At 44.6% G+C, this 14,053-nt stretch overlaps 1 protein-coding gene across 2 annotated transcripts in view; it reads left to right on the top strand.

The window, feature by feature from the left end:
- The window catches only part of LOC102191770 (WASH complex subunit FAM21), a 45,553-nt gene continuing 34,766 nt past the window's right edge, over nucleotides 3,267-14,053 (top strand). For both annotated transcript variants that reach the window (XM_018042323.1, XM_018042322.1), the window contains exons 1-5: nucleotides 3,267-3,397; nucleotides 3,483-3,605; nucleotides 4,392-4,556; nucleotides 10,405-10,467; nucleotides 12,612-12,785. In XM_018042323.1, the coding sequence (XP_017897812.1) occupies nucleotides 3,395-3,397; nucleotides 3,483-3,605; nucleotides 4,392-4,556; nucleotides 10,405-10,467; nucleotides 12,612-12,785 (528 nt within the window). In that variant the 5' untranslated portion in view covers nucleotides 3,267-3,394. The remainder of the gene's footprint in view (nucleotides 3,398-3,482; nucleotides 3,606-4,391; nucleotides 4,557-10,404; nucleotides 10,468-12,611; nucleotides 12,786-14,053) is intronic.

Genomic DNA, 14,053 nt, shown 5'->3' with positions numbered 1-14,053 from the left:
GCATCTCCTCCACTGGCAGGCGGATCCCTCACCACTAGCGCCACCTGGGGACCCCCTCTTCCTGATTCTGGTGACAGTCCCGAATTTCCATCTGGGGACTATTTCTCTCCATTCTATACGATCTCGGTAGGAGAACCAATTACGGAAGTGGGAATGTGATCCAAGGGAAGCAAATGAGATTCTGTTTATCTCAGAAATGTGAAATTCAGAGGCAAAAACCAAGAAGGAAGATGACTGGAACTGAGCTCCTCTGATGGTGGTGACTCGGAGGAGACGGTCCCAAGTTCTTCTGATTTATGTATGGTCTTCCCAAGACCAGTGTCTGCTTGGCTTTCCTAAGTTCAGTGAGCTCTATAATATCTTTCCCCCACCCCCAATTCTGTTTTGAGTTTGCCAGTCATATTCTGTTGTGTGCAAAGAAAAAAAAACTGTATGGGATACAGAGCGTGTAGACATAGAAACATCTGAAGTTGAAATGAGAAGTGGAAGTCTGCTTTCTCTGGAAGAGGCAAATAGAGCGGACAGTTTGAACCACACGGTAAAGTTACGGAAGAGATCTAATCAAGGTTGAGTACACGGATCAAGTAAAAGAACTGTTAACCAGTGCAGAGGGGCCCGCTAAGTTTGCAGAACATGAAATCGTAGTGATTTCCTTCAGGAACCTAGGTATCAGCAAGGAGAAAGGGCATAGTCAGACTGATTCAAAGCTGGGAGCTAGCAGGGACCATGTGTCAGAACTATGAAGTGAGCCTATTAATGGGCTGTCAACGAAAGTCGAAGGCTAATATCATGAGCTCTAGGCAGACGAAGCAAGGAAATAAAGCTGAGAGGGTGAAATGGCGCGGTGGGGCATTGAGAGACTTGGCTTAGTTGAGAAAAGACCAGGGACTAACAGAGGGCCTTGGAAGTTTAAGCGGCAGCTCTGTTACAGTCCACAGTGAGAAGCCAGCAGTTTCAGCTGAGGTCCAGGGTGGGGGTGATTCAGGGGCTCTGAGAATTGGAATGCAGATTGAGGCACATTGAGGCCAAGCTTACCCATGTGCCCACTGCAGCTGTCCATGATGATGCTGGAGGAGGTGTAAGCTTGGTAATTGGCTCGGCCCAGTTTTACCAACCAAACTCTAAAGTGGTTTTATTAAAAATATTTTAAATGAATGTGAAGGAATGGCCAGGAGGTTGGTAGACTGCAACTTAAAAATGAAGTTCCTTCAAGAAAGTAAGACTAGCTACAGGGCAACGTAGTGGCTAACAGTGTGGGTTCCGGGCACCGTTTGTTTAGTGTTTTGTCTAACTCTAAGTTACTTAACCTCTCCGTGCCTCTTATTTCCTCAACTATAATGCAAGCATAAGAGTGCCTGCTTCACAGTCATTGTGAGAATCAAATGAAGTAATATGTATAAAGTAGTAAACTCCTAGTACTTCAAACGTTATATATTACTATTATACATGAGACATTATAAAACATAATGTGATACTCTATGATGAATATTTGTGAAAAGTATGACAGTGTTAGCTGCTCAGTCATGTCCAACTCTTTGGGACATGGACTATAACCCTCCAGGCTCCCCTGTCATGGGATTCTCCAGGCACAAATAGTGGAGTGGGTAACCATTCCCTTCTCCAGGGAATCTTCTTAATCCAGAGATGGAACCAGGCTCTCTCGCATTACAGGCAGATTGCTTACTCCCTGAACCACCAGGGAAGCCTGGATATTTGTGCAAACATTAGAAAATAACTGAGGTGGTGGTGGTGGTTTAGTCACTAAGTTGTATCTGAGTCTTGGGATCCCCACAGACTGTAGCCCGCCAGACTCCCCTTCCATGGGATTTTCCAGGCTAGAATATTGGAGTGGGTTGCCATTTCCTTCCCCAGGGGATCTTTCCAATCAGGGATCGAACCCGGGTCTCCTGCATTGCAGGCAGATTCTTTAGGAACTGAGCTAGGAGGTAAGCCCCAAATAACTGAGGAGGGGCACTCAAAACTATCCTTGGGGTAATCAGGGAAGTCTAAACTCAAGAGAAAGAGGCAAACACGAAACATAGGGCAAGAGTTTGATAAAGAAAGGGCATAGAAAACACGGGCAGAGCTACGTTTAATGCTTACAGTGTGGCAGGCACCCTGGTACTTTACAAACACCACATTTAACACCACATTCCTGAAAGACAGGTAACTTACATGGATTAAATAACCTGCCCATGGACACATAGGAATGGGAAGAAACTGGAATCTTCATTTTAAAAAGTAGGTCTGGCAGAAGAAGGTCTCTGCAGATGGACCTTCGGGGAATTATGAGGCGGAACAGCTGAATCACTCAGCGCTCCCGGGAAGCCGGGAAAGTTGAGAATGGATTCACAGGCAGCGGTCAGATAACAAATGGATTTTGGACTTGAATCTGAGGGCATTGCCTGCGGAGTAAAGGATTTAGAGAGTTAAAGGATTTTAAGGAGGCCCTACCCAGTGAGTTGAACCCGAACATGTCCTTAAAAGCATAATGATAACGAGACATCCATTTCCAGTAAATCTAGGTTTCTGTGTGCTGACCCAGTGACAGTCAGCGGAGATGTAGCAAGGAAGAGGCGCAGCAGCCGCGAGCTCTTCTTCTGCACACATCTCCGGACGTTTAAAGCTCCTTGGATGGGTCTTCCAAGATCCTTTCGGCTCCCCTCTGAACACATCTGGTTCCCTGCATACTTCCGGACTAATTACGCGCCGGCCACTCCGGTCCTTCAGCTGAAGCTCAACTTGACTCCCGCACCTCTTAAGCGCCCCCTGGCTTCCGCAGTCTTCCTGTTTTCCGCCGCCCCCCCACCCCTTTTCTAAAGTGAAACAGATTAAAAAAAATATTAAAGTATAGTTGATTTACAGTGTTTTAATTTCTCCTGTACACCAAAGTGATGGTTATATACATTCTTTTTCATATTCTTTTCCATTACGATTTACCACAGGATATTGAATACCGTTTCCTAGGACTGTGTTGTTTATCCGTTAAATATGTAACAGTTTGCATCTGCTAACCCCAAACTCCCAATCCCTTCCTCCCCTGACCCCCCACCGCTTTGACAACCACAAGCTTGTTCTCTACATTCGCGAGTCTGTTTCACATACAGTTTCTGCATATAAGTGATATCATATATTTGCCTTTCTCCTTTTCACTCAGTTCCTTCAGTACGACCATCGCTAGATCCATGCACGTGACTCATCCGCAGCCAGCTGGCCCAGCCTCCCTTCAGCGGCCCCACATCCGGTCACGTGAGGGGCAGGTCACGGGGCGCTCTGGTCACGTGAGGCCGGTCACGTGCCAGGGCCGCACTGCTAGGGGCTAGGCTTCCGGAGACTCTGGGGCTCAGCGGGTGCGGGCCTGCGGCTTCGGAGCCCACCAAGCTGCGCAGCCGGGATGGTGAGGGCGGCGCTCTGGGTTGGGGCTGGGCCGCGTCCGCCGCCTCCGCGGAGCTCAGCCCCTCTTCTCGCCCTTCCCGCTGCAGATGAGCCGGGCCACCCCCGACCAGGAGCGAGCGCCGGCGTCCGAGCCCGTGTGGGAGCGTCCCTGGTCGGTGGAGGAGATCCGCAGGAGCAGCCAGAGCTGGTCGCTGGCGGCCGACGCGGGCGTGAGAGGCGGGACCCGGGACGGGAGCGGAGGGCGGGCCGTCTGCGGGGGATGCGCGGCCTGCGAGCGGGAGGACATCAGTCCCAGCCCCTCTCCACCCAGTCGATCCCGCTCTGTCTCTCGTGGACTAAATAACACTCCTTCCTGCTCTCGAAAACTTCCTGGTGGCAGTCCTCAGGCCCTTGGGCGGATGCCGGCCGGCTGACTTCAGCTCTCTTGAGGGCTCCTACTCGGGCTGCCGCCCATCGCAGGGCGCTCTCTTCCTTGTTCGGTTTTTTCAGCCAGGCGCCAGCTCCATCCTGAGCGGAGAGTTCGGCTTCCACCGCGCCGCAGGCTTGCAGTGGCACCTTATAGGCGACTCCCTGTTGAGATCTGGGCTGAGTGGGTTGGGAGACAAACCAGTATATGAATATCGTTGAGTAAGACACCTTAGGCCTGGGACCCAGTAAGCTCAGAGCCGTGGTTCCAGAGTCCCGTTTGAGTAGGATTTTTGGATGAGCAGTGCTTTGTCATTTTGCCTTTCGTCTGTGATCCCTGTAGAAGGACAATCAAACAGCACTTTAAAGTTTCTCCAGAAACGAGATAGAAGTGTCCACTGTTTGATGAGCTTTCGTAATTTTTTCTATGCTGCTTGGCCTTGGTACTGTCAAAAGCAGCAGCCCTTTTCCGTCCCCCCCCCCCACCACACACACGAAAGAAAATGGCTGCTTTTCTGTTTTGATATGCAGAATAGATGCATAGTATAGACGCATATTGATACCGCTGAATATGTTTGTTTTTTAAATAGCTACTACAGTTTCTGCAGGAATTTTCACAGCAGACTATCTCTAGGACTCATGAAATCAAGAAACAAGTGGACGGACTAATCCGGGAGACTAAAGCCACCGATTGCCGTCTGCACAATGTCTTCAATGACTTCCTTATGCTCTCTAATACCCAGTTCATTGAAAACGTGAGTTACTTAGTTGCATCCAAGTTTTAAAGAAAGAATACTTTTAGAGGGAGCAGTAGTCAAACTGTGATGTTAACTGGCCTATTGTTAGGTTCTCTTAAATTCTGGGGTAAGTAGTACTTCTTGGTAATTGATGTTCCCTCCCCTATTATTAGTAAAGTTTACCTGTTTCTTCAAGCCTTTGAGAAAACCTAATAATAAAAACTTCCTCATATTCCAATGTTTTCATCCATTATTAATTCTGGAGTTGTCAGCAGTTTTGGTGACTTGCATGGCCCTCCAACAAGCCTTGTTATCCTCTGTAAGGAAAGCCATGCACCTGGTCTGACCCTCTGGGCACCAGCATGTTACTAATTGTATGCATGATGTTCTGTTAAGTTATATTAAAAGCATGCGTGTGGCTACTTGGAATATTCTGAACTAATGCCTTGTTATGCTGGCTGAACCTGTGTCATAGAATCAACTCTAAACAGATTGTTGCACTTTAACCCAAGTGCAGTTTTGTCAGTTTATCAAGTTTCAAAGTTTTAGGTTCTAGGAACACATAGATAAACTAGAGCCTCTTCTTAGAGAATACCACAATTTTCTGTAATAGTGTTATTCCAGAATAAAAAGGAATAAGATGTGGCTGGAGCTCCATGACTGTAGGGGAGATTATTCTAGAAGATGGAGAGAAAGCTTAGTTAAGCTGACCTGTGTTTCTCATAGGCTAATTTTCTAAGTATCAGTGTTAGTTATACTGTGAAAAGAGGATTATTAAATTAGGCTATCTCCTGAAACTGTTAGATACAAAGTAATAAAAATGATTTTGAAAATTGCATGATTATACAAAGATTTAGGATTGTTAAGAGGAGACTAAATATTGTCATGCAGATATCTTACACAGCACGTTTGTACATTTTTAGTAATTGAGGTTGAAGTGCCACTACTGGGCTTTTGGGGGAACCTGTGTGTAAAATAAAGATCTTAATAAAGGTTTTAAGTATCTCTTTGCCTGTAATCTAAGATACAGCAGATATTCTGGTTAAATCTGTAGTCATTTTCTGGCCATCTGCACAGAATGTCGGTGCTTGGTCCTGAGCATCGTTGCTATTGGAAGAGGCGGTGTAGGACCCTTGACTCTCCTTCAGTAGTGTGTGCAGTCCCATCACTTCATCCCGCTGAATTCTGTGTCCTTTTAACTACGTCTGTTGCTCTCATTCTGTGCCTTTCTTGCTGGATCGGGTGCTTAGCTCTTCTTGGCAGTCAGTCTTGCAGCCCTCGACTGGGCAAGGGACAGAACTGGGAGCCTTCTTTTGTACCTGATGTGCCTGAAGCACGTTGATACTGGCTTGGTGCTGACTGTTACTTTGGGGGAAATGGGCGTTATGAGCTCCTTTCTCTGAATCGTAACCTTCAGGTCTTCTCTTTCCCCAGCTCTTCTTTTCTTTCCAAGTTTTCTTAGATTCTGAGTTTCTGATGATCTGGTTTTTGTGGGAGGTTTTTTGTTTACTTTTGTTTTTGTTGATTATTTTTGGTTTTGGTTCATGATTTCTGTTCGCTTCTTGGATTCCCTGCATCCATCTCCGAGTCTCCACTGTCTTGCGCTGCTTCTGCTTCCAGTCTGCGGCCAAGTTTCCCTCGAGATGTGCTGTGGCCACTGCCAACTCGAGCTGCTTCCCAGACCTCCCTGTGATGCCACGTGTTACGTTCTTTCCATTCGTGGTAGCGCGTCATGCTGTTAAAAGGATGGCTGACGCTTGATAAACCGAAGGAATCTGCCTGCTGAGAATACATTTGGCAGGGATTTGGCTTTTTCTTCAGACCCTGACATCAGGACTCACGTATTACAATTCTGTCTTGAATGATGGTGCCATTTGGTTTCATGGTAGTTTATTGGAAATATACAGAAAGTAATAGCTTTTTGGGTTTTAGTAACTGACCTCAGAGGCAGCCAGTAGATTGCGAACTGCATTATAGAGTTAGTGAAACTGAAGAGCAATCAAGACTTTTTAGGGCAAGAAAAATTAGTACCTTTAGTAAAGGCTCACGAGGGGACTCTGAAGGAGCAGAAATGCTGATTAACAGTGGCCAGTGCATCAGTGTGTTACCAGTAGGGAATACAGTTCTTGCAGCTTCATTAATCTGTTCCTGTAGGAATTTTGTCCTGAAACATTGAGTGGCCTGATTAACGACTTCTTTCACAGCACTTCCGATGATTGTAATTCTGCATCTATCGATATGGTTTGATGTGTTGAACTTCTCTGCTAAATCAAGCCCCACATTTTTACTAAGTGTTATGTTCTTTGGGTTCAGTGTGAGCCTGATATATAGAGACTCAGTGGATATTTGAATGCGTTACTGAGAGATCATAAAAGTAAAGAGGACCATGGCTGTGTATCATGTGTGAGAAATCTCCCCGTTGTCAGATTTCTCTCTTAATTCCTCACCTTCACCTCTTGCCTCATCTCCCCAGATGAGGAAAAGATTCTTCAAGTAGAAATATCAAAGATATTTGACAGTTCTGTGAATGGCTACCTGATTTTAAAATGATCAGGCAACCCGGGAAGCTGTGAGTTCTGAAGGGTGAAGTAAGTTAGCATTGCTCACCTGCTTGTGTACTGAGCACTTGGGATTCGTGGTCCTGCCTGGCCGCCCTTGAAAGATCCTGCGGGCTTTGTGTGGTTGTTGGCTGGTTTCTTAGATGTCCTGCTTGGCTTTCTGAAGGCGGCTGATGTCTTGTGAGGTGTTTCTAATGGCAGGAGAAGGAGGGTATTGATGCTGTTCAGACCTAAGCTTGAAGCTCAGTCTTTTAAGTTAAATGGTCTTGCTATTTAAAGTCTGACGTGACCTGGGCAGCTGTCTTGTCTTAAAGTCTCAATTTTAAGATTTATTTGCCATTTTTTGTTCATGCCTTTGAAAATTACTCCCCTAATTTCTGGTCTCTGTAGAATTATTATTTTTTTTTAATGCAGAAAAAGAAGCAGCATATGAAATTTCAGATACTAAGGAAGAGCCTCTCAACGTTTTGACATGTATATTCCAAGTTCATTCTCATGCAGACATTGGACTTTAAGTTTTTTCCTTTTTTGTTGTCAGAATAATGTATAAAAAGTATTAAAATGTGAAAAAATTTAAACTACAGAAGTCAACTATAATTCTGCCTTCCCAAATTAACCAGCCACTGAACATTTTGGCATATTTTTTTCTAATCCCATGTATGTATATAACTTTAACCTTTTCTGTATGCATGTATTTTCAACCTGCGTTTTTCTTCATGTTAGCATATTATTTTATAAGCATTTTAACACATCTGTAAGATTTACTGAACTTAATTTCTGTTTCTATTTCATTTTATGGCTACCATTATTTAACAATCCCCCATACAGAACTTTTTAAGATACAATATTTTGTGTATCTAGGAAAGAACAGAGGAGAAGGCAATGGCACCCCACTCCAGTACTCTTGCCTGGAAAATCCTATGGATGGAGGAGCCTGGTAGGCTGCAGTCCATGGGGTCGCTAAGAGTTGGACACGACTGAGTGACTTCACTTTCACCTTTCACTTTCATGCTTTGGAGAAGGAAATGGCAACTCACTCCAGTGTTCTTGCCTGGAGAATCCCAGGGACGGGGGAGCCTGGTGGGCCACCGTCTATGGGATTGCACAGAGTCGGACACGACCAAAGTGACTTAGCAGTAGTAGCAGGAAAGAGCAGATAATAACCACAAATGCGTATAGTGTGCACTACCTTGTATTAACAGATGTTAATATTTTTTTTTCCTTAGCTGTAAATATTTTGGGTGTGGGCTCGCTGGTTTTGCTGTCTCTTTACTCTTCTTATGTGGAAAGTATATATATTGTCTTTGGATGTCTGTTGGTACATGTGTATGTAATATGAGGTAGGGATCTCATTTGTTTCTTTTCCACATAGGTAACTTTTGTTATGTAGTTCTTTTCGTCAGCGACGTGTATGAATGTGTGTTCTTGCGAATATAAATAGGCTTACGTGTAATTGTGAGTCTGTCTCTTACCTGTCTTTTATTATCTTTATCCGCTGTAGTAAGTATCACAATCTTAAAGACCAGAGGTTTCTAAGGAGTCTTAATAGGGCAAATCTCTGTGACTTCTCTTTAGTCATAATTTTCATGGTTATCCTTGGCTTCTTTACTTCTGTGAATTTGAGGATATCTTGCTAATTTCCCCGGAAGATTCTGCTAGTATTTTGATTGGAATTGCAGAGAGTTACAGATTTGGTGTCTGTGGTTTTGAATGTAAATCTGATGCCATGAGCATCTTACTGCTTGTATTTGTTGTTCTTGGAACTACATTTCAAGAAGTAGAATTCTTGGGTTGGAAGATGTGAACTTTTAAAAACAACACCGTTTAATCAGATTGATCTTGGGTTAGAAGATATGAACATTTGAAAATAAGGTTGTCTAGTCAGATTGATAGTTATTTTGAAAAGATGGTTAGCCTCGCTCAACTGCTGGCAGAGGTCTGGGACGTGGGCACTGAGTGTGTATGGTGGCAGCGAGAGTTGTTCCACACAGAGATCTGGAAGAAGCTGTTACGAGTAAGCCAGAGTTTTGACTTTGGCTTGGCAATCGTGTTTTTGAGAAGCCTGTAGAAATAAAGGGTCCATGACCTGAGAATTCCGTATATATTTACGGCAGCTGGTTGGCACTGGGAAAAACTGGGAATGTCCTTAATGTTCTCTAGTAAAGGATTCTTGAACCAACTACAGTCAACTTCATACCATAAAATATTATGCAGATATAAAAACAATTGAGTCAAATCTATATGCATTGACCTAGAAAGTGGTTTATGAGAATATCAAGTGAAAAAGTGGGGCAGAAGGATGTGTGTCATATGAATGCAGTTTTGTTTCAAAGCTGGAAGGGCAGAAAGCTCTAGATGTGTGCGTATGTCCGTATAAATTTGTGTAAGAGCCTTGGGAAACAGAGAGGAACACACACCAGACTTAACTTAGTTATTCTGAGGATGAGGTTGGAGGCAGGGATGGGATTATTTTTAAATATATCTCTCTGCAACTATCTTCATATTGACATTTTAATTTTAATTGACGTGGAGTTTACATACCATAAAATAGACCCTTTTAAAAGTGTAGAAGGCAGTAGGTGTTAGTGTATTCTTAAAGTTTTGTGACCATTACTAGTATCTAATTCTAGAACATTTTCATCACTGCACTATTTATAATGAGAATGTTTTGCTTGGGAGTTTAAGCAACAATAAATAGTTTAAAAAATCACAATGAGTTGCTGGAATGATGGCCCTGTATTGGAAAAGAGAAGCCACCTGCCCAAGCTATATGGGTGAATCCCATGACTGGTCTTCTCGCCAATCAGTGGTGGGCTTGGCCTATCTGTTTTCTTATAAATGAGATAATAAAAATGTATCAACCATTTTAAGCCACAGGATAAAAATGACTTATCTTCATGGTTTCTACTGTATAAAATGTAAAAGCTGTTATACCCAGTGGGTAAGTTTCACCACTTGACGCGCTCAGGGCCTCGTGTGTGAGGGTCTGTGTCAGAGCCCTGTCAGCACTGTGTTAGATTAAACAAGACAGTGTGAACCCTGGTTTCTTACTGATTTTGTGACTGTGGTCAACAGTGAGATGGAAAGTTGTTTTTTTTTTTTTTTTCATGTTTCCTAGTCTTTTGTGTCTTTTCTTTAAACTTGATTTTGGGAAAGCTGTCTGCTCTTCTCTGCTTTGGCCTCAGCCGTTTCTTGAATAATCATTTCTTCTTGTCTTTCTCTTTTTTAAATTGCGTATTGAACGCTTACATCGTGATTGATTCCAAATGCTGTTTTGACTAAACGCTGAACTTTGCTTCCACGTTTAGCGTGTGTATGATGAGGAGGTGGAGGAGCCGGCGCTCAAGACGGAGGCAGGAAAACCAGAACAGGTACTTGCTTTGAATCACTCTTCTCTTGGGCTCCTTTAAAGAAGAAAAGTAGTGATTTATGATACAGCTGCTGGAGGGAGAGTGGGGCAGGGAGATGGACTTTGGGAGGAATGGGAGACGCTGGTTTTGACAGCTCAAGAATTGAACTTGTTTGTTTCTGAAATTTATTGTGTTAAGAAATGTATAGATCAAGTTCCTGATTTCTGGCTTAAGAGTAGAGCAGAGGAGTGTAGAGATTTTCTGTAAAGGACCAGGTGAGAAATACTTTGTTTGCTGGCTGCATTGATCTCTATCCTTTGCTTCTTTTTCTTCTTTTCTTCCTCTCCTATCCCCTCCCCTTCCTTCTTTAAAAATGTAAAAACCTTTTTTACCTTGAGGGTTACTTAAAAAACAAAAACCAAAATGGGCCATACTGGGCAGTACGTGGTGAGTTCTTTGAAGATTGTGTATCCCTGTTCTTTATGCCTGCTTTGCTGCTTATTACCACCAGTTTAAAAATAAAAGTAAGAAGAAAGCCAGACTACTTGTAACATATGAACGTGGTAGACCAAGAAAGGGTACCAGAAACCAGTTACACTTTTGCCTGAATGGCACCCCACTCCAGTACTCTTGCCTGGGAAATCCCATGGATGGAGGAGCCTGGTGGGCTGCAGTCCATGGGGTCACTAAGAGTCGGACACAACTGAGTGACTTCAGTTTCACTTTCACCTTCATGCATTGGAGAAGGAAATGGCAACCCTCTCCAGTGTTCTTGCCTGGAGAATCCCAGGGACGGGGGAGCCTGGTGGGCTGCCGTCTATGGGGTCGCACAGAGTCGGACACAACTGAAGCGACTTAGCAGCAGCAGCAGCAGCAGCCTTTAAAAATTTATTAAAAATTTTTTTTATTTTTAATAGATTTGCTAAACTGTTTTAAGTGTAGTAATATCTGGTTATACCAAGTCAAGGTTCAGTTTAAAGTGATAGTTATTATAGTGAATTATCTTTAAAAAATCCACAAGCATGTGTCTGCACACTTAGTACAACGTTAGCTATTTAACTTAGAATCAAACATACCAGAGTGCAAAAAAGATGCAGCCGAAACAAAAAAGGTAAATTAGAAAGACTTCTGCACTCGAGGTAGAAGTATAAAACATTCCTCAGGTTTTCCCTTTTGGCTTTCAAAGCAGCAGTGTACGGGGACTTCCCAGGGTCCAGTGCTTAAGATGCCGCTGTCCCAATGTAGGGGACACAGGTTTGGTCACTGGTTGGGCAACTAAGATCCCACATGCCACACGGTGTGCCAGAAAAACAAAACAAAGGGGAAAACTGTATGGTTTGTTTGTTTCTGTAATTATACATCAATTTGCAGAATGTTTGTGAGGAGAGGAAATGACACTAAATATATTCTGCACTACTTCCTGCAACTGATGACACAGTTGAGTGTGTGAGAGCTGCTGTTATAGGAAGTGGAGATGGGTGGAATATTTTCAGCAGGTTGGTGCTGTGGACAAAGTTTTGTCGAGGTCGGGGCATTGTTCTAGGGTAACCTACAGGATAGATTGGCGATGAAACCGACTCTCTCTTGGTTTGAAACCAGTTTATAAAATGTAGTTGTCCAGTTATTTTTTTAACTGTAATTGAAAAATAACGTCTCTGCCTGGAGTATTTTCTTCTAAGTCTTAACCTCTGAGATTGTCCTAAGGACCATTAACCAAGGTGAGTGGGTGCAGTCATGGCAAAGCTGAAACCCCAGGCCCTTTGTCCCTTCAGAAGCAGGGAGGGAACGTGCCCCTGATGTCTTCCGATGTGCCATCATTGTTCAGGGCACCTTTACGTAGTCTATAGAGGCGACACCATCACTCCAGTGTGATTTTGTTTTTGTGAATGATGAATGTGGAGCTCCAGAACCTTCTGTAGTTTGGTGCGTGTTCAGTGTGTAGACACATTTGGGGCTCAGCACTCCAAAGTCTGAGATGAAGCATTCAGCAAAATCTTTGACTTTCAACATGTTAACATTGCAAATGATGAAGAACAACATTTTTAATTAAGTTTTTTTGATTTTATTTGTCTTTGAGCATGAGTCTAGGCTTCCGTGACCATTCCCAGTGTTTATTAGGGTGTATCAATATACTGGAGATCTTACTAAAAGTTACTCTTTCCTAGGAAAAGACCCGGGAACAGAAAGAAGTGGATCTGATTCCTAAAGTCCAGGAGGCTGTGAACTACGGTTTGCAAGTGTTGGACAGTGCATTTGAGCAACTAGACATAAAAGCAGGAAGCTCAGACTCTGAAGAGGATGATGCTAATGAGCGGACGGAATTGATCCTTGAGCCAAAGGTAAAGACACTCAGCTGTAATATTTATCGTACGCCTGTTGTGATTTGGGTCCTTTACGTGGGCGCAGAATTGCTAAGATGTGGCCTTCACGTCTAAGAAGTGAGGATGTCACTTGGCGTGCTCACACTGACCCCGCCAGTCAGAGGGTTGCTGCACAGGAGCATCGCTTCGCACTCACTAGGCTCCAGCGTGCCAAGCTTGGGGAGTACAGGGAGGCAGGGCTTCATTCCTACTCAAGATGCTTGTCACAACCATACCAGATGGTCAGAGCAAGGAGGCAGTTACCAAAGTCTCCATCATCGATGTTCTGACTTCTAGCTGGAGAAGTTAGGGTGAAGGTGAGATGCGAATTGGGTTTCAAAGGATGAGGAGGCTCATGAGAGGCGGGGGTTGTTGGGAAACTGACATCCTGTAGCTTGCGCAAAGAGGGACCTCAGAAGTGTGGAAAGACGTGGGGGTTGTGCCAGGTCTCAGCCAATGTGAATGGAACTGCTGTGAGTGTTCGTGAAGAGATTGTTGGCCTAGCAGGTGCTCTTGGCCTCACTGTGCGCTCTCAGGCTGGCTCAGTAGTAAACACAAGAGGCTGCCTTGCTGGTTTTGAGAGTCCCTGTGACACACAGTGCGTTGTGAGTCGGAGCAGAAGCAGCCTCTCGTGATCATGTGTTCTCTGCATGTTTCTCTTCCAGTCTGAGCTGGCCCCGCCGAGCTGGGGCTGGCCCTTCACCCCTGATGTGCGTTCGTCATCTTGGTTTTCCACTGTAGGGATGTAGAAGTCGGCAGCTGGGTTTCCCTGGTGGCTGCCGCAGTGAAGCGTCTGCCTGCAGCGCGGGAGACTGGGCTTCAGTCCTTGGGTTGGGAGGATCCCCTGGAGAAGGGCGTGGCCACCCACCCAGTCTTCTTGCCTGGAGAATCCATGCACAGACCTGGTGGGCTACAGTCCATGGGGTTGCAAGGAACTGGACACGACTGCGTGGCTGACTCACACAGCAGGCCTTGGGAACTGTGGTGCCTGGGCCGCACCCCCTCCTTGAAAGCCTCGCCAGTTTTCCTGTTACAGAAGGACGTGGGATAGGCCTCCGAGTCCGCGAACAGCCAGCCCAGCTGGCACTTTGATTTCTTTGCACCGAATTAGTTTCTGTTGTATCCTTGACCTTTACATTAACCTTCCCAAACTTTCTGTCATTTTCCAAGGACAGAGCTGTTCTCTTCGGTCCCCAGGGCCTGTTCTATAGGGAAGAGTTGTTAAAGCCGCAGGACCACGCCTCCAG

The sequence above is a fragment of the Capra hircus genome, chromosome 28, assembly GCF_001704415.2.
Source record: "Capra hircus breed San Clemente chromosome 28, ASM170441v1, whole genome shotgun sequence".
NCBI classification, from domain to species: Eukaryota; Metazoa; Chordata; class Mammalia; order Artiodactyla; family Bovidae; genus Capra; species Capra hircus.
This window is presented reverse-complemented; position numbering and strand designations above follow the sequence as displayed.